This window comes from Dendrobates tinctorius, unplaced genomic scaffold (assembly GCF_039654945.1).
Source record: "Dendrobates tinctorius isolate UK_male_01 unplaced genomic scaffold, ASM3965494v1 ptg000063l, whole genome shotgun sequence".
Taxonomy (NCBI): domain Eukaryota; kingdom Metazoa; phylum Chordata; class Amphibia; order Anura; family Dendrobatidae; genus Dendrobates; species Dendrobates tinctorius.
In genome coordinates this window covers 10,752,723-10,777,142 of record NW_027361731.1, presented here as the reverse complement: position 1 = coordinate 10,777,142, position 24,420 = coordinate 10,752,723, and the positions used below count along the sequence as shown (strand labels likewise).

At 45.9% G+C, this 24,420-nt stretch overlaps 2 protein-coding genes across 3 annotated transcripts in view; one reads left to right on the top strand and one right to left on the bottom strand.

Annotated features, from left to right (window-relative positions):
- Nucleotides 1–638: 638 nt before the first annotated feature.
- Nucleotides 639–23,072, bottom strand: LOC141094279 (oocyte zinc finger protein XlCOF8.4-like). Of its 2 annotated transcripts, XM_073580115.1 has the most exons (8): nucleotides 22,939–23,072; nucleotides 13,744–13,872; nucleotides 13,435–13,614; nucleotides 13,228–13,351; nucleotides 13,054–13,148; nucleotides 12,765–12,855; nucleotides 5,613–5,766; nucleotides 4,429–5,510 (listed from the first exon to the last, which is right to left on the bottom strand). In XM_073580115.1, the coding sequence occupies exons 1-8, from the start codon at nucleotides 22,963–22,965 to the stop codon at nucleotides 4,532–4,534; spliced, it is 1,779 nt and encodes a 592-aa protein (XP_073436216.1). In that variant the 5' UTR covers nucleotides 22,966–23,072; the 3' UTR covers nucleotides 4,429–4,531. The 2 variants fall into 2 exon arrangements, with proteins under 2 accessions (XP_073436217.1, XP_073436216.1); XM_073580116.1 differs by lacking the exons at nucleotides 4,429–5,510; nucleotides 5,613–5,766; nucleotides 22,939–23,072 and adding exons at nucleotides 639–1,616; nucleotides 22,829–22,870.
- Nucleotides 23,073–23,100: 28 nt separating this feature from the next.
- LOC141094244 (uncharacterized) overlaps nucleotides 23,101–24,420 on the top strand; it is a 101,632-nt gene continuing 100,312 nt past the window's right edge. Inside the window, exon 1 of the mRNA XM_073580063.1 lies at nucleotides 23,101–23,123. The gene's annotated coding sequence lies outside the window, so the exon portion shown is untranslated. The remainder of the gene's footprint in view (nucleotides 23,124–24,420) is intronic.

Genomic DNA, 24,420 nt, shown 5'->3' with positions numbered 1-24,420 from the left:
TGTGACCTCCTAATGCTGCAAATTCCACAAATGAGCATTTTCAGTTCCTTAAAACATATTGAATGTTTAGAAATTCTACTGTGCCTAATAATTTGGAACAGTGCAATTTGAGTTTTTATTCATTTTGGAGATTATACTGTTATCATTGGGAGGTTTCTTCAATAAAATTTGATGTATAATCTAACAGGTGATGACTTTTATTAGACTGACTGTCATTTGTACCGACTATTTAGGAAAATCATAGAAAAATATAATTTGCATAATAATTTGGAACACAGTGTAATATTCTCACCTTGAATATTTTCTACAGGGTGGGCCATGTATATGGATACACCTAAATAAAATGGGAATGGTTGGTGATACCAAATTCCTGTTTGTGGCACATTAGTACATGGGAGGGGGAAAAATTTTCAAGTAGGGTGGTGACCATGGTGGCCATATTGAAGTTGGCCATTTTGGATCCAACTTTATTTTTCATAGATTGTAAGCTTGCGAGCAGGGCCCTCATTCCTCTTGGTATCTGGTATGATCTATGTGGTTATTGTTATGCTGTAATGTCTATCGTCTGTACAAGTCCCCTCTGAAATGTAAAGAGAAACAAACTTATTGAGAATTTTACAAGAAAAACAATTGTGTGCTTGGTTTTAACATAACTTTATTCTTTCATGAGTTATTTACAAGTTTCTCTTTTCAAGGCTTCTCCCCTATGTGACATTTCTGATGTTTATTAACAGCTGATTTCGATGTATAACATTTCCCACATTCTGAACAGGAAAAAGGCTTCTCCCCTGTGTGAGTTATTTGGTGTGCAACAAGATTCTTTTTCTGGATAAAACATTTCCCACATTCTGAACAGGAAAAAGGCTTCTCTCCTGTGTGAGTCAATTGGTGTGTAACAAGACTCCCTTTCTGGATATAACATTTCCCACATTCTGAACAGGAAAAAGGCTTCTCCCCTGTGTGAGTCATTTGGTGTAGAAGAAGATTCTTTTTCTGGATATAACATTTCCCACATTCTGAACAGGAAAAAGGCTTCTCTCCTGTGTGAATTCTCTGGTGGGTAACAAAAACTGATCTATGTGCAAAATATTTCCCACATTCTGAACAGGAAAATGACTTCTTCCCTGTGTGATTTTTCTGGTGATTAGCAAGATATGATTTCTGGTTAAAACATTTCCCACATTCTGAACAAGAAAAAGGCTTCTCCCCTGTGTGAATTCCCTGGTGCATAACAAGATTGAATTTCTTGTTAAAACATTTCCCACATTCTGAACAGGAAAAAGGCTTCTCCCCTGTGTGAGTTTTTTGGTGTGCAAGAAGATTCCCTTTCCAGTTAAAACATTTCCCACATTCTGAACATGAATAGGACTTCTTTGCTTTAGGAGCAGTTTCTTTTTTAATGCCTCTTTTGTGACTTTGATTTTCCTTAGTAGTCGGTAATGAATCAGAAGATGGGACCTGTTCCATAGGATCAGATGATAGATCTTTGCTGTGAATGGATGATGATATATCTGGAGTAACAGCAATCACTCCAGTTGTATCTTGTAGGATCTCAAGATAGTCTGATTTAAAAATTGAAGATATCAGCTGTCCCTCTGATCTCCTGGTACAGTCATCTGCCAAGACAAAAACAATTATTTTCTTTTTAATAAAATATCCATGAATTTTATATTTTTGAACATCTCTACTTAAACTATCCATAAAAATGGCAAGCTATGTAAAAAACTTTATTTACTAAGACAATGACAGTTCACAGTCTAAGGCTGGAGTCACACTAACCTGCGCAAAATACGCTCCGTATTTTACATGCGTAATACGGATCAATGACCCCTAAACAGTGCTCCGTAGGTCATCCGTAAGCAAGGTGTGGTCGCGTATTTTGCGCATGTGTGCATCCGTATGTAATCCGTGTGGCATCCGTATGGCGAGATTTTCTCGCAGCCTTGCAAAATGGACATTTAACGGTTTTGAGGCCTGCAAACAATTTAAATCATTAGCCTGCACCCTATTTAGACACTCAGAAACAGGTGGCTGCCTACATTCTGTACATTTCTCACCTTGCTTTCACGAGGTGTGTTGGTGTTCTTTGTGCAGCATGGCCGAGGGTCTGACATTCAATACAACCGAGCAGGTTCTCTTTACCTGGCTTTTGTCACGGTGCTTTGGCCAACCATATCCTGTGATAGTGGATCCGCAGAGGAGGAGACGCATGTGTGTACATCCACTTTTGAGGCAACGACTCACAAGAGGTCATTTTCACCGCCTCTATTCGTCTCTGCGGGAGCATCCGGAAAAATTTTACCAGTACTGTCGAATGAGCATTTCCACATTTGATCGCCTCGTGGAGACAGTGCACACTGGGATCACCTTTCAGGACACTAGGATGCGCCAAGCCATATCTGCAGAGGAGCGACTTCTACTCACAATACGGTATGTACTCCACGACCACATTCTCTATGTTCATAATGTGTGTGTTAATTTATGTTCTTTGGCCTTCTTGGACAAAGTTTAATGCCCTCATCTTCCTCAAAATATGTTTCACCTGACACAGCAGAATGTTACATCTAATATGTACTGCATATCACTTAGTCATTGTGCCACCAAATATGTGTGTGTTCTTCTCTATCGTTCCCTACCAAGTTTGGTCGGCATGTAACTGATTTTTTTTTACTTTACCCATTCTAACCTGTACTATTTCTGTTGTTCTACAGCTTCCTGTCCACTGGCCTGTCTTATGCCGCCCTCCACCATGAGTTTCTCATTGGAAAGTCAACCATTTCAGGCATAGTGAGGTCTACATGTGCAGAAATCTGGACAAAACTCCATCAGGTGGTCCTACCCGAGCCCAGGATGGAAGACTGGTTAAGGATTTCAAGGGACTTTGAGGAGGACTGCCAGTTTCCAAATTGTATTGGGGCCCTGGATGGCAAACATATCAGGGTGCGTAAGCCGCCGAACTCAGGCTCCCAATTCTTCAATTATAAGCAATACTTTTCTGTTGTATTGTTGGCTCTGGTAGACCCTCAATACAAGTTTATAATTGTTGACATTGGGGCCTATGGAAGGATGGGAGACTCTAGAGTCTTCAATACTTCCATAATGGGTCGGCGGCTACGCACCAACCAGTTGGATCTCCCACCACCACGCCAGCTACCAGGCTCCCCCGAACAATCAGTCCCTTATGTCCTTGTGGCAGATGAGGCCTTTCAGTTATCACGTAATGTCATGAGGCCATATCCCCGGCGCAACCTTGACCACAGGCGCAGAATTTTTAACTTGCGCCTATCACGTGCTAGGCGACTGGTGGAGTGTTCCTTTGGGATTCTTTGTGCAAAATGGCGGGTACTCCAGTCTGCCATTCAGTTGAGTGAGCAAAATGTGAATGAAGTTGTGAAAGCCTGTGTTGTTCTGCATAACTTCACCAGGATACATGATTGTTCCTCCTCTGATGGTGTTGTGCGTAGGCCGGACAATGTGCGCAGGGTGAGACCACCTATCATCCCTCAACATAGACCGCTCTCTGGCCTCAAAGTGCGTGATATTTTCACTAATTACTTTATCTCACCTGTGGGGGCAACTTCTTGGCAAGAGCATGCTGTGTCTATGTTCTAATTTGTTGCTTTAAGTGTGTCAAAATATATATTACTCAAGCCCTTATGATTCTATGACTGTTTCTTTGCATTGGTTGGTGTCTGTTAGTATGTTGTGAGGGATAGTGAGAAATCACACAGAGACGTTAACTAGAGTAGACAAATTTTTAGTTTTGCCTTTTTTTTTTGTTTTGCTTAAAGGCAAACATAATTTTGCCATAACACAAATTTGGCAATGGCCAAAATGACCCTTTGGGCCTTCTTTAACTCGGTGTAACATTAACATTACAGAAAAAAACTGCAACAACCATTATGCAATAACAACATTGCTGCATGCCTACATTAACCTTGATTAGGCAACAAAGGGTGAGCTCCATCACCAAAATAAAGTCAATAAGATAACACTCACATTTCCTCATAATGTTATCCAATCATAGAAAGATTCCACCATGACAGGCAAGGCTACCTCACATCTTTCACACAGATATTACCTGTCTGTAGAACAGACAATATTTAAGCATGCTATACTGGAAAGGATGAAAATACAAAACTCACTTGTTAAGACATAGAGAGAGCGTGATATTGTGAATGCTGGTCGCCTCAAATTGCTTTACTAGACAATGCTAATAACAAAGTTGACTACTTAACTAAAGGCAAGCACGCCTTTCCTATGCATTAGCAAGTGATTAGTGTATTTTCATCCTTTCAGGTAACAGTATAGCGCATTTAAATCTTCTCTTTTATACACACATGTAATATCTGTGTGAAAGGCGTGAGGTAGCGTTGCCTGTCATGATGGATTGTTTCATATGTTTGGAAAACATTGTTTAAAAATGTGAGTGTTAAATTATGTTCTAAATGTTGGTGAAGGAGAACACCTGTTTTCTTGTCTAGATTAGAAGCACCAGTTATCTGTTACTGGACATCTCCAAAGTTTTGATTCATAAATCCTCATATGTAGGGGAAGGGGAACGGGGAGGAACAGCCTGTGGGTGCTGCTGGACATTGTGGCCAAGATCGCCCTGTGTGGGGCCATACTGTTGCCCATGATGCTGTTGTTGTCCAGCCTCCTGGGCCTGTTGGTGATACTGGCCAGAGTAATAATGATGATGGTGAGGGGCTTCTTGTTGGCTCTGGTAGGCCCGTGGCTCATACCCACCAAGATAGCCAGATCGTCCCCAACCAGGTTGGGACCAGCCTTCAACACTGGGTGGGTACAAGTGGCCATATTGGTGGGGTTGGCTTGATGAAGACATTTGGGGCTGCGGAATAGAAGGATGGGTAGGGGGAGGAAGGGGTTGAGGTGTTGGCCCACGTATTAGGGGCTGCTCAGACCCTGCTTGAGAAAGCATCTGTGTGGATGGTCTCATGCGCATTAAATTTCTTGGTGAGAGCTGCCACCTCTCCAGAAATTCAAACACCTCATATGGGGTATTGGGGGGGGTGCTTGCATCAAGCAGGATCTGAATACACCCCCTAATACGGAGCCTGACCTCACGGGTAAGGGCACGGAGATAAAGGGTGAGGCTACGTGCATAGGCCTCCTCACCATCATCTGTAGTGACTCTGGACAAGTAATTCAGCACCCCAGTGTCCACATTGGTCCTGCTCTCTTGAATGGTGACCTGGCGCCTTCTTCTTATTCGCCTTGTTGCTAGAGCAGCCTGTGGGGAGGGCCTGATCTGGGCAGTTGGGCTGCAGCACAAGTTGACCATCTCTTCCAGGATGGGTGAGGTTGCAGCTGCAGACCGTCCTGGTGGTGTGTTGTGTAGGCCAGCCATTGTGTGTTCTGGTGAAGCCTCCTCTTCAGCCATCCTTCTTGTAGGGGGAGAAGATGGGCCAGCCACCTCATCCCCTACAGGATCTATAATGGGCTCTGCCTCTGAGGCCGTTCCTCGATCCGTAAGGTTGGATTGAGTTCTGTTATGAAATAGAACAGAGGCAAAAATACATCAATATTTTTGTCCCTGTAAAGTATTTGTGTAATGTTTTTGTGTCATGTGGTGTGAGGTATGTACTTACGGTCTCAGAGCCAGAATTGGGGCGAGGAAGTTCAGCCGGTCAAAGTATATATATTTGCGCTTGACATGGCCAGCATCCCCACTCCTGGACCTCTGCTGGCGTTCCCGGCGGTACTGGTCCCGGATGCTTCTCCACCGTTTCATCACATCTTCCACTGCAATGTGACAGGAAAGATTGTCAAAATCACATATTTGAGAGGTCACATTTTCAAACAGTAGTCTAGGCATGGGGCCTTATAGGGTGTGCGTTCTACCCATGGTGGCATATGTAATTGTGCCGATACCCAGGGTCTCATTAGCTCCCCTGAAACTAATTTTAGTGGCTAGGAGGATGAGGAGCTTGTGGCCTAACCCCTAATTATGGCTGTGTGAAGCCACGTGTCACATCCTAATGTAACGGCCTCATGAGGCTAATAAAAGTACATGCACAGGAAGGGGGGGGGGCTGATTGTAGAGTCATTTTATAGCGCGCGCTAACGTTAATTATATTTTTATGGTTGCACTTACGAATTTTATGCTGCTCATCACGTGGTCTGTCACCAAAGTCATGGTACATCTGGCGACAGATGCGCCTCCATGACGCCTCCTTTCTTGTGCGGTTCGCATAGTTTGCGTCGCGTGGGTCCCATATTTCTGGACGCTCCTGCACCAGCACAATTAGCATCTCTACATTAATATATGTGGACGCCATGATGCTGCTGTACTCCGTGGAGGCTGACTTCCTGGATGTCTGGAGCGCTTTTTGACCTCATTTGCATGTCTAGGCTTCCTGATGATGGATTGGCCCATTTCCTGTTCACCAGCCAAAAGACCTGCGTATTGCTCGCAGGTCACACGTGTGGTCCGTGTGTAATGCGTATTTTTTGCGCACCCATAGACTTGCATTGGCGTACTACGGGCGTAGTACGCTGACAATCGCAGCATGCTGCGAGTGGCACGGAGCGGAGGATACGGAGGAGAAATATACGGCTGGTGCGAGTGACCCCATAGAGAATCATTTGTCCGTGTCTAATGCGTGCTTTTAGCGCCTCTCACTCTCCCGTATTCCTCGCCAGTGTGACTCCGGCCTAATAGAAAACCTTGTCGGATGAACCAGTAGTGTGTGGTGTTCAACTGTTTGTTCATTCTGCCTCCCAAACATCGAATAAAAAGAAACCAATCAATGTTATGTAGGCGAAAATAACACCAATTATCATCTCACAAAAACAAGTCCCCACTCAGGTCCATCATCTGTCAATGGAAAAACAGAGGTTCCCACACTATTAGCGGCTGAAAGGCTGTTAAAAAGCAACAAGGTTTCTATAAACCAATCCAGCAAAATCTGCTCTCAAGTCTGAGTCTTGCAGTGTGCTCAAACAACATTTAGGATCCCTGTATTTAGCAATATTATAGTGAGAAGAATCCACTTACCGTATATACTTGTGTATAAGCCGACCCGTGTATAAGCCGACACCCCCCAATTTTGTCACAAAAAACTGGGAAAACTTATTGACTCGCATATAAGCCTAGGGTGGAAAATGCTGAAGCTACTGGTAAATTTCAAAAATAAAAATAGATACGAATAATATAATGCTGCACAGTGAGTGGCCCCTTATAATGCTGCACAGTAAGTGGCTCCTTATAATGCTGCACAGTGAGTGGCCCCTTATAATGCTGCACAGTAAGTGGCTCCTTATAATGCTGCACAGTGAGTGGCCCGTAAAATACTGCACAGTGAGCGGCCCCGTATAATGCTGCACAGTGTGTGGCTTGTATAATAATGCAGTGTGTGGCCCCTTATAATGCTGCACAGTGAGTGGCCCCTTATAATGCTGCACAGTGAGTGGCCCCTTATAATGCTGCACAGTGAGTGGCCCCTTATAATGCTGCACAGTGAGTGGCCCCTTATAATGCTGCACAGTGAGTGGCCCCTTATAATGCTGCACAGTGAGTGGCCCGTAAAATACTGCACAGTGAGCGGCCCCGTATAATGCTGCACAGTGTGTGGCTTGTATAATACTGCAGTGTGTGGCCACTTATAATGCTGCACAGTGAGTGGCCCCGTATAATGCTGCACAGTGAGTGGCCCCGTATAATGCTGCACAGTGAGTGGCCCCGTATAATGCTGCACAGTGAGTGGCCCCGTATAATGCTGCACAGTGTGTGGCTTGTATAATACTGCAGTGTGTGGCCACTTATAATGCTGCACAGTGAGTGGCCCCGTATAATGCTGCACAGTGAGTGGCCCCGTATAATGCTGCACAGTGAGTGGCCCCGTATAATGCTGCACAGTGAGTGGCCCCGTATAATGCTGCACAGTGAGTGGCCCCGTATAATGCTGCACAGTGTGTGGCTTGTATAATACTGCAGTGTGTGGCCACTTATAATGCTGCACAGTGAGTGGCCCCTTATAATGCTGCACAGTGAGTGGCCCCAATGCACTCTCATATTGCACAGGTAGCGTAAGGTAATCCAGTCATTATGCTGCTGCTGCCTCAATTAAAAAAAAAAAAAAAAAAAAAACCTCTATACTCACCTCCGTCGCTGCCACTGCTCATTAGCATTGCCGGCTCTGCAGTGACTGTTCAGGCAGAGGGCGCGTACTAACTACGTGATTGCGCCCTCTGACCTGAATATCACTGCCAGAGGATGCAAGGCAGCAGAGCGACGCGCAGCGGTGCAACTGAGGACAGGTGATTATGGCTCCGCCGTCATACTCACCCCCTCCTGGCACAGGTCTCTGCAGCCCCCATGCTGCTGCACTTCCTGCTTTCAGCGGTCACGTGGTTCCGCTCATTAAACTGATGTATATGTGCATATTCATGAGTTTAATGAGCCATACCACGTGACCGCTGAAAATCTCGGCTTATACACGAGTATATACGGTAATTTATGGTGTGTGTCTCCTGGAGCACAATCTGGGCACTATGTGTTGTGTAATAAAATGGCAAATGTGCAATTTTCACTCTCCAAGATCCACTGCGTGTTAATTTCCAGAAAGTGGCTGTGGAGTTAAAATATTCACTCCTCCTATAGATTATTACCCTCAGTGAATTAATTTATAAAATGGAATCACTTTATTTTGACTGTTCTGGTTTTCTGTAATTTGGTTATATTAGGGCTTCTGCATATGGTGTGTCCAATCTCATCTGGGATCTGTTCCTGGTGTCCAGCTGGAGTAATCTGCTCCCTACTTCAGCCGATTGGAAAGGACCACACCCTACTAAAGCTCAAAGCATATGGCCGGAATCTGCCAGATACAGCACTGTTCTCCTCTGGTTCAGTCCTCTGTGCTCAGCTCGCGGCTTTTGTTTTCTGCTGTGACTGTGGCCCGTTTACTGACTACTCTTGTGTCTTCTGATTCTGTCCTTCTGGTTCTGGCTCAGCTACCTGACTATTCTTCTTGCCATCTAATACCACAGAATAGCAGGTAACACCATGGTACAAGCCTAGGGGTCCCTGTGTAGGTCTAGATCCATGTAAGGGTGTTAAAGGGCGATGAGCAAGGCAATCCTTGGGATATGGAAAGCAGAGAAGATCGTGCCAAGCATGTTCATGGTGGACATCTATTGAGCTGCCAGGTGACCACGAACAGTGCTCCCAATACATTGTGTCTGCAAACTATTCCAGCAAGATCTGCAATCAAGTAGCTAAATGGCGCTCCTTCCCTTCTGAACACTGCCATGTGCTTAGACCAGGGGTCCCCAACCTGTAGCTCGGGAGCCACATGTGGCTCGCGGTCCCATGAATTGTGGCTCGCGACTGTCTGCCAGCTTGGTGCATTAGGTCCAGGTCTAGTAAACAGGTATGAAGAGTACATCTCAAAATGGTGAATTTTGTGTAGCCCAGCACAGAAGAGCAGATCTGGGTGCACATTTATTGGTCTTAGGAGTTTAGAGATGTTTTAGGTATGGCACGCTGGAGGATGGTACTACCTGTTAGAGGAGGTGCTCAAAGCTGGATGTGACAGTGTGCTGGGAGTCCTTGATGGGAGAATACTGAATGGAGGTATTGTGGGAACCCCTGGATCTCAGTATAGTGCTTTGGAGTGATTTCAGTGGAAAAGCTTTGATTATACCTGTAATGGGGGCTTTGGTTGACACTACTTTGAAGGGGTGGGAGCTGGATGTGGCTCGCGACCCTCTCTGTGCTGAATGTGGCTCGTGACCCTCTGTCTAAGCTGAATGTGGCTCTCAAGGTCAGAAAGGTTGGGGACCACTGACTTAGACAGTAGTTTACAACCATATACAGAGTATTGTGCAAAGCTGGAAAATAATCTGTAAGATCCATTTGTTTTCTATTATCCTTTGTGAAGAATTCCAAAGTTATCACCACATAAAGTGACACATGTCAGATCTTAAAAATGGGGCCTGATTAGGAACACAAAACTGGCTGCAGGAAGAGGATAAATCAGAGTATTTTGGACACTAACTACTGTAGTCGAAAACTGTGACTATAGACAATAACACATTTACTGAAATGATATCCAAGAAGTATCATTTCTCCTTGCGAGATTGACATGCTAAGCATGCCGTGATGAGGAGACTTAAAGCCGCAATGCTCCTCTGGGAAATATGCAAATTGTCTCTTCAGAGAGGAAGAGGACTAGATTCTGGTTTGGCTTTTATTCTAAGTCATGTAACAAGGCTCGTTAAAGGGTCGACATTGACTTTTGGGATTGCTACTTCCAATAGGTGGCACTAGAGTTCTAGTCCTCTTCCTCTCTGAAGAGACAATTTACCTACGGAAATGATCAAAACTCCACAGTCGTCATCAGTAATAAATGAGTAACTAGTGATGAGACCTCTCTGGGGTAATTAGAGTATGGGTCTCGGTGACTTCACAACCTATACTATCGTAAGCTCCAATATTTTCAGTCAGATGAGTTTCAAGACGAAATATTGGGCATTTAAAGAGAACTGTGTATAATAGTGCAGAGATGAGATGTCTTAGGGTACCGTCACACTTGGCAACCCACCAGCAATCCCGACAACGATGCGACCTGGTAGGGATTGCTGGTGCGTCACTACGAGGTCGCTGGTGAGATGTCAAACAGTTAGATCTCAACAGCAACGATGCTGAACGATACGACGGTCGTTGGGACCCTGTCTCTCAGACCTGTAGTATTGAGGTCATTGTCCCTGCCAAACACAGCGATGCATGCTGGCCAGCAGGACTCCAGCGATCAAAAAATGGCCCAGGACATTTGAGCATGATCAGCGACGTCGCAGCAGGGTCCCGATCGCTGCTATGTGTCACACGTAACAAGATCGCAGGCGAGATCGCTGTTGCGTCACAAAATCGGTGATGCGCTAGCGATCTCGCTATGTGAGACGGGGGCTTTAAAGGGAACCTGTCAGCAGGATTGTGCACAGTAACCTACAGACACTGTCAGGTCGGCGCCGTTATACTGATTACAATGATACCTGGTGATGAAATCAGTCTTGTGGTTGTTGTTTAATCTGTATTTGTAGTTTTCAGTTAATGACATTCTTGTGCTTTGCGGTGGGTCTGTGGGCGGGGCTTTATGTGGTGCTCTGATTACATATGCATCTGTATTGGCTTATGACAGGTCAGTGATCCCTCAATGACCTGCCCCCATTTTTATATAATACATATAATAGTGTTGATATAATTGTTGATAATGCCTATAATATTGTGGCTATTGTGAGGCCTAGAAAAACAATTACATCCAGCAAAATGTCACCGGCGATGGCGGCGCCTGCGCAGTAGCATCTATAAGTATGAGGTAGATGATCAACAATAATATCAACACTATTATATGCATTATGTAAAAATCGGGAGCAGGTCACTGAGGGATCAGTGATCTGTCATAAGCCAATACAGATGAATATGTAATCAGAGCACCACAAAGCCCCGCCCACAGCCCCGCCCCAAAGCACAAGAATTTCATTAACTGAAAACTACAAATACAGATTAAACAACAACCACAAGACGGATTTCATCACCAGGTATCATTGTAATCAGTATAACGGCACCGACCTGACAGTGTCTGTAGGTTACTGTGTACAATCCTGCTGACAGGTTCACTTAAAATTTAGATCTTAGGCATTTGGAAGAGGCGATGGAGAGATTTTTTTTTTTTTTTTAAACTATCAGGGAGTTACAGACTCACATAAGTGAGGCAGGAAAATCCCACCAAAATCAAACTATCATACAGAATGAACAGGCAAAAAATACACAGAATAAAGAAAAAGTCACATCCCCAACAACAACGTATCTATGAGGGGAGAACTCCAACAGTAAACCGGAGTTGTATTCATTAATGGTGGACCATTGGAGCTACTATGAGTCCTGACGAGAAGATTAGAGAAAATAACATTGCTCCCCATTTCAGGAGAGATTGTGCAGTAATCTGAATTCCTTAGGATTGAAAACAGAATGTCATTTATGATGTGGAGTGATGTGAAACCAGGGCAGGAGCCATGCCTACACATCTCCTGCAGGCGTGAATAAATGTATATTACAGCCATCAGCCTCGCACAGTTTAGAGATATATCATGGCACAGGTGTAATGTTTGTCCTGTAGTTTATCACAATCCCCCTTAAAATTAGTTAGTTTTAATACAAATTGAAAAGTCAGGATAAAGGGAAACTCTGTTGTTATTGTACAGAAATTCACACTTGGCCTCACTGCACATTTAATGTTGCCGATCATAAAAGTGAAGTTTGGCCAGAAAGACTGGACCTGGTCTTGTAGGGACCATATGAGCACATTCAGCAGCACAGAAGGGAGAGAAGGGAGATTCATCCAATAAGAGATCAGGGATCTAGGAAGCCAACAGCATCATTACCCTCCGCTTTCTCTTACAGGCTCATTATAATATTTTTCTTCAAGGGATTTTCTAAGTTATTAGCACATTCTATGTACGCTGTCATTTGGCTTTGTAGTTTACAGACCTGGGCAGGTAACGGTCACCGTCTTCTAATCCCAGGAGATAGATGGCTCCTCCAGGTATTATGTTCTCTAGAAAAGGGCTTTCAATGACCACAGTCATTTGAACAGTTTTGGGTGGAGGAGAACGTTGTGTTCTGGAGGCAAAATGGTGATCACACGATTGTGATACGGCCGGACTACACCACCGACAAAGCAGCCACAGCCGGTGACTGAGAAGAATCTGTGACGTCTCAGCATTTAGTGGTTACCACTCACCTGGGTAGTCATATGTAGGAATCTCCTCTTTACACCGCTCATCACCTCTCACATATGTCTCTGTAGTATTAATATGGATCAGATCTTCACCCTGAAACAAATATTATAAAAGTCACAGACAGATAGAGAAGTCCCATCTATGATCAGCTCTAATCCTGCCATCTCCACCGTTCTCATAACACAAGTATGAAACATATAACACTGGTGGATAAAACAAGACTGAGCACAAGACCTTCACAGCCGTCTACACATCATAGGGGAGATCTCATGACACCTTCTCTCCATCTACCTGATGATCCTGAGGAACATTGGGATCTTGTTTACAGTCCTGTAGAAGAAGAGGACGGGGACATCTCTCTGGTGTTGTCCTCTTACTGGATAGATCTGGAGGAAACACATACAAGCACTGAATTCATTCTTTACACACAGATAATTATAGGCCGTGTGTATTTAGTCCTATTACCTGGTGATGTGAGGGGCTGGGGAAACTTCATCATAACGTCTTTGTACAGATCTTTGTGTCCTTCTAAATACTCCCACTCCTCCATGGAGAAATAGACGGCGACATCCTGACACCTTATAGGAACCTGACACATACAATGATACCGTCATCCCCCCGATCCCCTCATAGCGTTACTGTGTAATGTCCCAGCATTCCCAGCAGTGTCACCTCTCCAGTCAGCAGCTCAATCATCTTGTAGACAAGTTCTAGGATCTTCTGGTCATTGATGTCCTCATGTATCAGGGGGTGAGGTGGAGGCCCCGTGATTGGGCTCAGGGGTCTAACACATCCCTCAGACATAGGGTCCTGACAGCGCTCACTAGAGGTCTTCTTCACAATTGTGTAATCCTAGTTATGGAGAGACACATTAATAAATCTCACTACAGACATTTCCGGAGTCCTCACCTCTCCAGTTCTGTCCATCTGTTATTCCCATAGATAAGAATGATGTAATGTGACCTCATCAGGATCTCTCACCTCTCCAGTAAGCCGGAAGAGGATCTTTAGGGTGAGGTGCAATATCCTCTCTGCCATCCTTGATGGGTAAATCAGGAAAATGTTCTTATGTAGAAGATCTTCACTGAGAGGATCCAATATTGTAGAGACCTGAATGAGAAGATGAGCCGATGTAACATCATAAAATCCTGTGTAATACAATTACTGGAGATAATAAGGGAAACATATGAGGAGATTTATTATTTTACAGTATTTAGTTTCCTTCTTTACATCTACTAATAAAACCTATATATTTAGGCCACAGACAACAAGCAGTTTCTTCCTCGGAGTCGGCAGCTGAATACGTTCCTCATAGACTCATCTTCCATAACGCTAATTCTCGTCTCATTTCCCGACACTGGAATCGGCATTAGCAATACTGCAGGAGATATTCATTACACGTGACAGGAGAAATAACTACTTCATGATGAGGACGACATCTTCATCTTCTACTACGGCTCTAGAAACATATTTGTCCAGAGTCCATCACTGACTCCATCCCCACCGGCCGTCTATATGAAGGTTTCCCGTCTTCCCCGCACTGTAATCTTCTATCACGTTAGATCTCAGCTCTGATTCACACACAGAAGTTTGAGGCTTTTAGAAAAGATTTTTCGTTCCCACAAACACAACGGACAGAAATGATCTGATCCCAAAGTCTCCATGTACAGTGATTTATGTTTTCACTATACATACTCTTTTATTCCTATGTCATGATGTTATAGGTATGGATGTATTGATTTATACCTCTTTTTGATGAACCTGGCTCACTGCATTTACTAATTCTGCATGTCCTCCGTCTTACAGAGTCGCTTATATTGAACAAAATCTCCTGTTCCATGGCCTTTTCCCTCTGGATTTCCCCATCTCCATATTTTCCCACCTCTTGTGCTTGACTGCCAAACCTCCACTGAATAGACCATGCCTGTAACCCATTTTTTCACCCTTCTGTAAGGAAAAAAACTCCGGTCTCACTTTCCAAATTGAGCTCTGGAACGCATATACAGCCAAATCCATACCCATGCAACGCACTAACTGAGCACTTCCGCCCATTGGAACACACTGACGCTTCTGGATTACCTCACTTCCGTTTTAGCCTCCCTAAGCGATAGATACTACATGGGGGTTATCCCCGCCCCTCGCTGATATAACTGTCACATCCTGACATACATGGGTCCACAACAAGCGGCGGATACCGCTTTAGACCACGCATCAGGCCCCACTCTACTAAAACCGGTATGTTCTGAACCTCTGACACCAGCGCTACATCTTTAATGCAGACACGTCAGTATTTTTCGCTTTATAAGACGCACCCCCAAATTTGGTGAAGAAAAAGAGAAAAAAATGTTTTTTTATGTTAAATGGAGGTGTGTCTTATAATGCCAGTGTCCGTCTTTCAAATCATATATCGTATATGTCCCTCATCCTGGCACATTGCCCCATTGTGCTGGCACATAGCCCCCCCATCCCATCCTGGATATGGGCCCCCCCGGGCACTATATGCCCCCTGCTGGCACTCACATGGCCCCCCTCTCTCTATATGCTCCCCTGCTGGCACGCACATGGCCTCCCTCTCTCTATATCCCTCCCTGCTGGTACGCACAAGGCCCCCCCGTGTCCCTATATTCCCCCCTGCTGGCACACATTGTCCCCCCGTCCCTATATTCCCCCCTGCTGGCACACATAGCTCCTCGTTTATATATTCCCCCCTGCTGGCACACATGGCCCCCCCATCCATATATTCCCCCCTGCTGTCACACATGGCCCACATCCCCCTATTTCCCCCCTGCCGGCAAGCACATTGGAGAACAGGAGAAGTGCCAGAAGACTGGAGAAGAGCAAATGTTGTTCCTATCTTCAAAAAGGGGAAGAAGGTGGACCCAGGCAACTATAGGCCGGTGAGTCTGACTTCTATACCAGGAAAGATCTTTGAACAAATTATTAAACAACATGTATGTCAATACCTGGATAAGAATGAAGTGATTAAACAGAGTCAGCATGGGTTTGTAACTAATAAGTCATGTCAGACTAATTTAATTTCCTTCTATGATGGTATTACTGATTGGGTGGATCAAGGAAATGCTGTAGATATAGTATATCTTGACTTCAGCAAAGCATTTGACAAAGTCTCTCATACAATCCTTATTGAAAAAATGACTAAGTATGGAATGGACAAGGCAACTGTTAGGTGGATTCATAACTGGCTTAGTGATCGGACCCAAAGAGTGGTCGTAAATGGCTGCACATCCAGTTGGAAGAATGTCTCAAGTGGGGTACCACAGGGCTCTGTCCTGGGCCCTGTATTGTTCAACAACTTTATCAACGATTTAGATGAAGGAATTGAGGGTAAACTGATTAAATTTGCTGATGACACAAAGCTAGGAGGGATAGCTAATACTAGAGAAGAGAGAGAGAGGATTCAAAAAGATTTAAATAAACTGGAGAAGTGGGCAGCAACTAACAGAATGGTTTTTAACAGGGAGAAATGCAAAGTACTACATCTGGGCAATAAAAATGAAAAAAGTATATATAGAATGGGAGGAATAGGGCTAAGTGACAGCACATGTGAAAAAGACTTGGGTATACTAATAGATCACAGACTGAATATGAGTCAACAGTGTGATGCAGCAGCAAAAAAGGCAAATGCAATTCTAGGATGTATTAACAGAAGCATACAGTCTAGATCACGTGAAGTAATTATTTCCCTCTACTCCTCTTTGGTCAGACCTCATCTGGAATATTGTGTCCAATTTTGGGCACCACATTTTAAAAAAGACATCAACAAACTGGAGCAAGTTCAGAAAAGAGCGACCAGAATGGTGACCGGTCTGCAAACCCTGTCTTATGAGGAAAGGTTGCAGGATTTGGGAATGTTTAGTTTGCAAAAGAGAAGACTGAGAGGAGACTTAATAGCTGTCTACTAATATCTAAAGGGCTGTCACATTGTAGAAGGATCAACTTTATTCTCATTTGCACAAGGAAAGACTAGAAGCAATGGGATGAAGCTGAATGGGAGGAGACACAGATTAGATATTAGAAAAAACTTTTTGACAGTTAGAGTGATCAATGAGTGGAACAGGCTGCCACGAGAAGTGGTGAGTTCTCCTTCAATGGAAGTCTTCAAACAGAGGCTGGACAGACATCTAACTGGGATGATTTAGCGAATCCTGCTTTGAGCAGGGGGTTGGACCAGATGGCCCAGGAGGTCCCTTCCAACTCTACGATTCTAGGATTCTATGATTATAAAATAATAAAGAGTTAACTCACCTTCTGATGATAGCTCCTGCTCCAAGCTCCCCCAAGGCTTTCCTGTGTCTGATGAGATCCTCCTCCTGCGAGGGTGTGCGCAGCTGCTGCTCATTCAGGCAGCTCATTGTAGCTACAGGACCAATGATGTGACCAAAAGGACCTGCGGTCACGTGACTCCCAGTGTGCACTGCGAGTCACGTGACCGCAGGTCCTATTAGTCACACCATGGAAGGTCCTGAAGAGATGAACTGCCTGAATGAGCAGCTGCTGCCACGCGCCCTGCAGGAGGATCTCAGCAGACACAGGAAAGCCACGGGGAGAGTTGGGAGCAGGAGCCATCATCGGTAGGTGACTATAGTGACGGGGGGAAGAAGAGTGCAGGTACATGTACCCCACTGCACACAGTGCCTCTCTGACGTAAAGGTATGGTCATATCCCTTACCAAACATATAATGAGATCATATCATTAATTCTCTCTATTATATCGTAGACCACATCCTTTTTACAAAAACCCAAGCGGTCACCTAATTCTGTGAAGCCAGTAATAACCTCATAGGTGGGTGTCCCAGAATAATCACTCCTAATAAAACCAATCTGCCACTTACACCACCTTATTTGTTTAGCAGGATGCAGAGAGACGCGGGGTCTCATTCCCCTTAATACACCGCACCAGACAGCAGAATAACATGTGTCCTCCAGATATAAATATGGAGTATTATTCTATGCTTATCTCTCTATTATTGGGTTGTTAAAAGTTTTGAGGGATTACCACTCTCCGTCTGACTTAAAAGATGACACATTTTTTCTTATGCTCTTTATTGGTATGTTTTATTTTATTATGTTTGATTTGATTATTTCGTTTGTTTCTTTCTTTCCATTGTTAGTACACTGATGAAGGTCACTGTTTGACCGAAACGTCTGGATACTGTACTACAGTTCTGACTGCATTACAATTACCTCATATCTTCAAAAGTTGAGCGCCAAGTATCTTTACCACAATATTTGGTTTTGGACCCTACTTGAGCACCATCCCAGTAGTGCCACGTTACAACACTGCTTAATAATGGTGCCTGGGCCGCAATGTATGACGATCTATTAGGCCGGGCCAGAGGCAGCGTCCAATAAGCTACATTTTATTGTCCCCATATACATTAGAGAGAGTTACATGAAAGCACTGATTTCGGGGGGTTTGGGCGACTATATAATGTATTTGGGGGTCTCCTGACAGATGATGTCAGGGCAGAGAAGGATCTGGCATCCTGAATTTCAGAGGATAATCCGTTTGTTCTTCCTGTAGATAATCCTCCGCTAGAGGAGTCTGGAGGCGACTCTCTCATACAGACCACAGGAAAGCTGGAATATTTGTGTGTATGGGGGAGTCGGGAGAGATAGCCGTCTGCCAAATGACCGTTCAGCCAACATTATCTCATGTGTATGGGGCCGTTAGTATTACACTGACAGGCAGTGATGATACACGGCACTACAGTAGTACAGGGCATCACCGGAGCCATCAGAGGCTTGTATGTTGTATGATCGCACTGATCAGAGGGGTTTAAAAGATGGTTTAAAATGAAAAAAAAAAAAAAATCAGCTTTATCAACCAGAAATATCCATCACTATAGAGAAAGCAGAGTCACTGAACAATGTTAGTCACGTCACGTACATAACTACTTCATTATAGTCTATTATCCTATACACAGTGGTGTAGATAGAAAAGCACAGATCCCACAGCAATAGCTGGAATTGGGCCTCAACCTCAAGAGAAAAAAATAAAATAAAAAGTATATTAGTAATGTCACCTATGTGTCCCCATATATTAGTAATGTCACCTATGTGTCCCCATATATTAGTAATGTCACCTATGTGTCCCCATATATTAGTAATGTCACCTACAGGTGCTTCTCACAAAATTAGATCTTCAAAAAATAGAATTAGACTTAATGGTAATTTGGTTTCTCGTAACCCACCACGACAGCACACCTGGAGGATGTTACCCCTTTCCTAATAGGGACAGGAAATGACAGAGAGGTTACATAACCCCTCCCTCATCCTCCCCCTCAGTGTTATTAGGAAAGGACCACATGAGAAGGAATGCTTTAAATTATATTTATTCTCTAAAGAACGTGAACAAAGCAAAGGGAGGGATTACTCATGCTGTCTTGGTGGGTTACTAGAAACCGAATTACCGGTAAGTCTTATTCTATTTTCTCTAGTAACCCCCCACGACAGCACACCTGGAGCAGTACCCAAGAGTAAATCCTCTTCTGACATCAGGTCTAGCCTGTAAAGCTTGGAGAATGTATGGATCGAGGACCAGGTAGCAGCTCTGCATATTTACTCTATGGAGGCACTGGCTTTCTTGGCTCAGGAGACAGATGTTGCTCTGGTAGAATGGGCAGTAAGCTCTTTTGGTGGCGGAAGGTTCTGGACTGGATATGCCTCCAAGATTCCTCTCTTGATCCAGCAGGCGATTGTAGATTTGGAAGTCTTCTTCCCCATACTCTGGCCTCGAAAGGTGAACCAACAAGTTCTGGTCTTTCCCAATTTATTCCGCTACTTGAAGATAATGGAGTACAATCCTTCGAACGTCCAGATTATTAACTGTTCTTCCCTATTTGTCGGCTCTTGATAGAAGGAGGGAAGAATTACCTCCTGAGATCTGTGAAACTCCGAGACGACCTTTGGAAGAAATGACGGATCTAAACGTAGAATGAGTCGGTCCTGTAAGACCTTGATGTCGGACTCTTTGATTGAGAGAGCCTGTATCTCGCCCACTCTCCTGGCTGTATTTATTGCTACCAGGAAGGTGGTTTTCCAGGCGAGTCTGTCTACATCTGTTGATGACAATGGCTCAGATGGTGGTAGTGTGAGCTCCTTCAGGACCACATTGAGATCCCATGATGGAACTGGGTTCATAGTTCTTGGACATATGCATGATGCTGCTGTCATTAATCTTCTGATCCACCGGTGGTCGGCTAATGTTTGGTAAAAATATGAACTTAGGGCCGCCACCTGGGCCTTGAGGGTGCTAGGTTTGAGACCCTTCTCCAATCCTTCCTGCAGAAAGTCCAAAATCTGAGCTAAGTTTGGTCGGTGTGGGAGGTTAGGTCATTTGGGAGCACTCCAGGTGATAAAGGTCTTCCATATCTTTTGGTAAATGGAGCCACACTCCACATAGAGAATAATGGAGCCTCCGGCACCGACCTCCACCCGCACTCCACATAGAGAATAATAGTCTCCAGCACCGACCTCCACCCGCAGAGCCACACTCCACACAGAGAATAATGGAGTCTCCAGCACCGACCTCCACCCGCAGAGCCACACTCCACATAGAGAATAATGGAGCCTCCGGCACCGACCTCCACCCGCACTCCACAAAGAGAATAATGGAGTCTCCAGCACTGACCTCCACCCGCAGAGCCGCATTCCTCATAGAGAATAATGGAGTCTCCAGCACCGACCTCCACCCGCAGAGCTGCATTCCTCATAGAGAATAATGGAGCCTCCAGCACCGACCTCCACCCGCAGAGCCACACTCCACATAGAGAATAATGGAGCCTCCAGCACCGACCTCCACCCGCAGAGCCGCACTCCTCATAGAGAATAATGGAGCCTCCAGCACCGACCTCCACCCGCAGAGCCGCACTCCACATAGAGAATAATGGAGCCTCCAGCACCGACCTTCACACGCAGAGTCACACTCCACATAGAGAATAATGGAGCCTCCGGCACCGACCTCCACCCGCAGAGCCGCACTCCACATAGAGAATAATGGAGCCTCTGGCACCTACCTCCACCCGCAGAGTTGCACTCCACATAGAGAATAATGGAGCCTCCAGCACCGACCTCCACCCGCAGAGCCGCACTCAACATAGAGAATAATGGAGCCTCCAGCACCGACCTCCACCCGCAGAGCCGCACTCCACATACAGAATAATGGAGCCTCCAGCACCGACCTCCACCCGCAGAGCCGCACTCCACATAGAGAATAATGGAGCCTCCGGCACCGACCTCCACCCGTAGAGCCGCACTCCACATAGAGAATAATGGAGCCTCTGGCACCTACCTCCACCCGCAGAGCCGCACTCCACATAGAGAATAATGGAGCCTCCAGCACCGACCTCCACCTGCAGAGCCACACTCCACATAGAGAATAATGGAGCCTCCGGCACCGACCTCCACCCGCACTCCACATAGAGAATAATGGAGCCCCCAGCACTGACCTCCACCCGCAGAGCCGCACTCCACATAGAGAATAATGGAGCCTCCGGCACCGACCTCCACCCGCAGAGCCGCACTCCACATAGAGAATAATGGAGCCTCCGGCACCGACCTCCACCCGCAGAGCCGCACTCCACATAGAGAATAATGGAGCCTCCAGCACTGACCTCCACCCGCAGAGCCACACTCCACATAGAGAATAATGGAGCCTCCGGCACCGACCTCCACCCGCAGAGCCGCACTCCACATAGAGAATAATGGAGCCTCCAGCACTGACCTCCACCCGCAGAGCCGCACTACACATAGAGAATAATGGAGCCTCCGGCACCGACCTCCACCCGCAGAGCCACACTCCACATAGAGAATAATGGAGCCTCCAGCACCGACCTCCACCCGCAGAGCCGCACTACACATAGAGAATAATGGAGCCTCCAGCACCGACCTCCACCCGCAGAGCCGCACTCCACATAGAGAATAATGGAGCCTCCAGCACTGACCTCCACCCGCAGAGCCACACTCCACATAGAGAATAATGGAGCCTCCAGCACCGACCTCCACCCGCAGAGCCGCACTCCACATAGAGAATAATGGAGCCTCCGGCACCAACCTCCACCCGCAGAGCCGCACTCCACATAGAGAATAATGGAGCCTCCAGCACCGACCTCCACCCGCAGAGCCGCACTCCACATAGAGAATAATGGAGCCTCCAGCACTGACCTACACCCGCAGAGCCACACTCCACATAGAGAATAATGGAGCCTCCAGCACCGACCTCCACCCGCAGAGCCGCACTCCACATAGAGAATAATGGAGCCTCCAGCACTGACCTACACCCGCAGAGCATCACTCCACATAGAGAATAATGGAGCCTCCAGCACCGACCTCCACCCGCAGAGCATCACTCCACATAGAGAATAATGGAGCCTCCGGCACCGACCTCCACCCGCAGAGCCGCACTCCACATAGAGAATAATGGAGCCTCCAGCACCGACCTCCACCCGCAGAGCCGCACTCCACATAGAGAATAATGGAGCCTCCAGCACCGACCTCCACCTGCAGATCCGCACTCCACATAGAGAATAATGGAGTCTCCGGCACCGACCTCCACCCGCAGAGCCGCACTCCACATAGAGAATAATGGAGTCTCCGGCACCGACCTCCACCCGCAGAGCCGCACTCCACATAGAGAATAATGGAGCCTCCAGCACCGACCTCCACCCGCAGAGCCGCACTCCACATAGAGAATAATGGAGCCTCCAGCACCGACCTCCACCCGCAGAGCCGCACTCCACATAGAGAATAATGGAGCCTCCAGCACCGACCTCCACCCGCAGAGCCGCACTCCACATAGAGAATAATGGAGCCTCCAGCACCGACCTCCACCCGCAGAGCCGCACTCCACATAGAGAATAATGGAGCCTCCAGCACCGACCTCCACCCGCAGAGCCACACTCCACATAGAGAATAATGGAGCCTCCAGCACCGACCTCCACCCGCAGAGCCGCACTCCACATAGAGAATAATGGAGCCTCCAGCACCGACCTCCACCCGCAGAGCCGCACTCCACATAGAGAATAATGGAGCCTCCAGCACCGACCTCCACCCACAGAGCCGCACTCCACATAGAGAATAATGGAGCCTCCAGCACCGACCTCCACCCGCAGAGCCGCACTCCACATAGAGAATAATGGAGCCCCCAGCACTGACCTCCACCCGCAGAGCCGCACTCCACATACAAGGTTGCTCTGTGCGCACAGGACCTGTGATGAGGTCACAGGAGGGGAGGAGTCAGGGGTCACATGATCAGGGGCCTCAGCGTGTGCAGGACTCTGCTGTGCTGGTTGTTATGGTGCTGGAGTGGAGCCGCGTGTGTACGAGGTGTGCGGAGCCGTGTGAGTGGAGCAGGACGTTTACAGCATGTACGGATATTGGCTTCGCTGTTGTTCATGCAATTGTGCAAGAATTGCAGGGATAAGAGCCCATTTGTAATTTATTAGGCCAATTCCCCGATGCTTGTGGTGTCCTTATTCATGTAAGATGGCTCGGCGCCAGTTGCTCATGTAAGTTGGGACCTCTCTGATAGGACAATGATGGATATGAGACAATTATATCTTACAAATCATGATCTGTCTGCAAGATAGGCCGAAACCTGTGCGGTATATTTATACAGTTGTGGCCAAAAGTATTGACACCCCTGCAATTCTGTCAGATAATACTCAGTTTCTTCCTGAAAATGATTGCAAACACAAATTCTTTGGTATTATTATCTTCATTTAATTTGTCTTAAATGAAAAAACACAAAAGAGAATGAAGCAAAAAGCAAAACATTGATCATTTCACACACAACTCCAAAAATGGGCCAGACAAAAGTATTGGCACCCTCAGCCTAATACTTGGTTTCACAACCTTTAGCCAAAGTAACTGCGACCAACCGCTTCCGGTAACCATCAATGAGTTTCTTACAATGCTCTGCTGGAATTTTAGACCATTCTTCTTTGGCAAACTGCTCCAGGTCCCTGATATTAGAAGGGTGCCTTCTCCAAACTGCCATTTTTAGATCTCTCCACAGGTGTTCTATGGGATTCAGGTCTGGACTCATTGCTGGCCACCTTAGAAGTCTCCAGTGCTTTCTCTCAAACCATTTTCTAGTACTTTTTGAAGTGTGTTTTGGGTTATTGTCCTGCTGGAAGACCCATGACCTCTGAGGGAGACCCAGCTTTCTCACACTGGGCCCTACATTATGCTGCAAAATTTATTGGTAGTCTTCAGACTTCATAACGCCATGCACACGGTCAAGCAGTCCAGTGCCAGAGGCAGCAAAGCAACCTCAAAACATCAGGGAACCTCCGTCATGTTTGACTGTAGGAACCGTGTTCTTTTCTTTGAATTCCTCTTTTTTTCTCCTGTAAACTCTATGTTGATGCCTTTGCCCAAAGAGCTCTACTTTTGTCTCATCTGACCAGAGAACATTCTTCCAAAATGTTTTAGGCTTTTTCAGGTAAGTTTTGGCAAACTCCAGCCTGGCTTTTTTATGTCATGGGGTAAGAAGTGGGGACATAGGGGACATAATTAATTCATTGTAAAACATTGCGGGGACTCCCTGCAGCCTCAGTGATGTCAGCGGAATTTCCCGCAATTTTTTACGAATTAACCCCTTAAATTAACGCCTACAACTCCAAAATTTTACAC

Coding starts and splice junctions, on each gene's coding strand:
- LOC141094279 (XM_073580115.1), bottom strand. CDS start 22,965: ATGTGGAGTGCGGCTCTGCGGGTGGAG. Junction 13,615..13,743: donor TCTTCCGGCTTACTGGAGAG/GTGAGAGATCCT, acceptor CTCCATAACTAG/GATTACACAATTGTGAAGAA. Junction 5,511..5,612: donor CCAATTCTGGCTCTGAGACC/GTAAGTACATAC, acceptor ATTTCATAACAG/AACTCAATCCAACCTTACGG.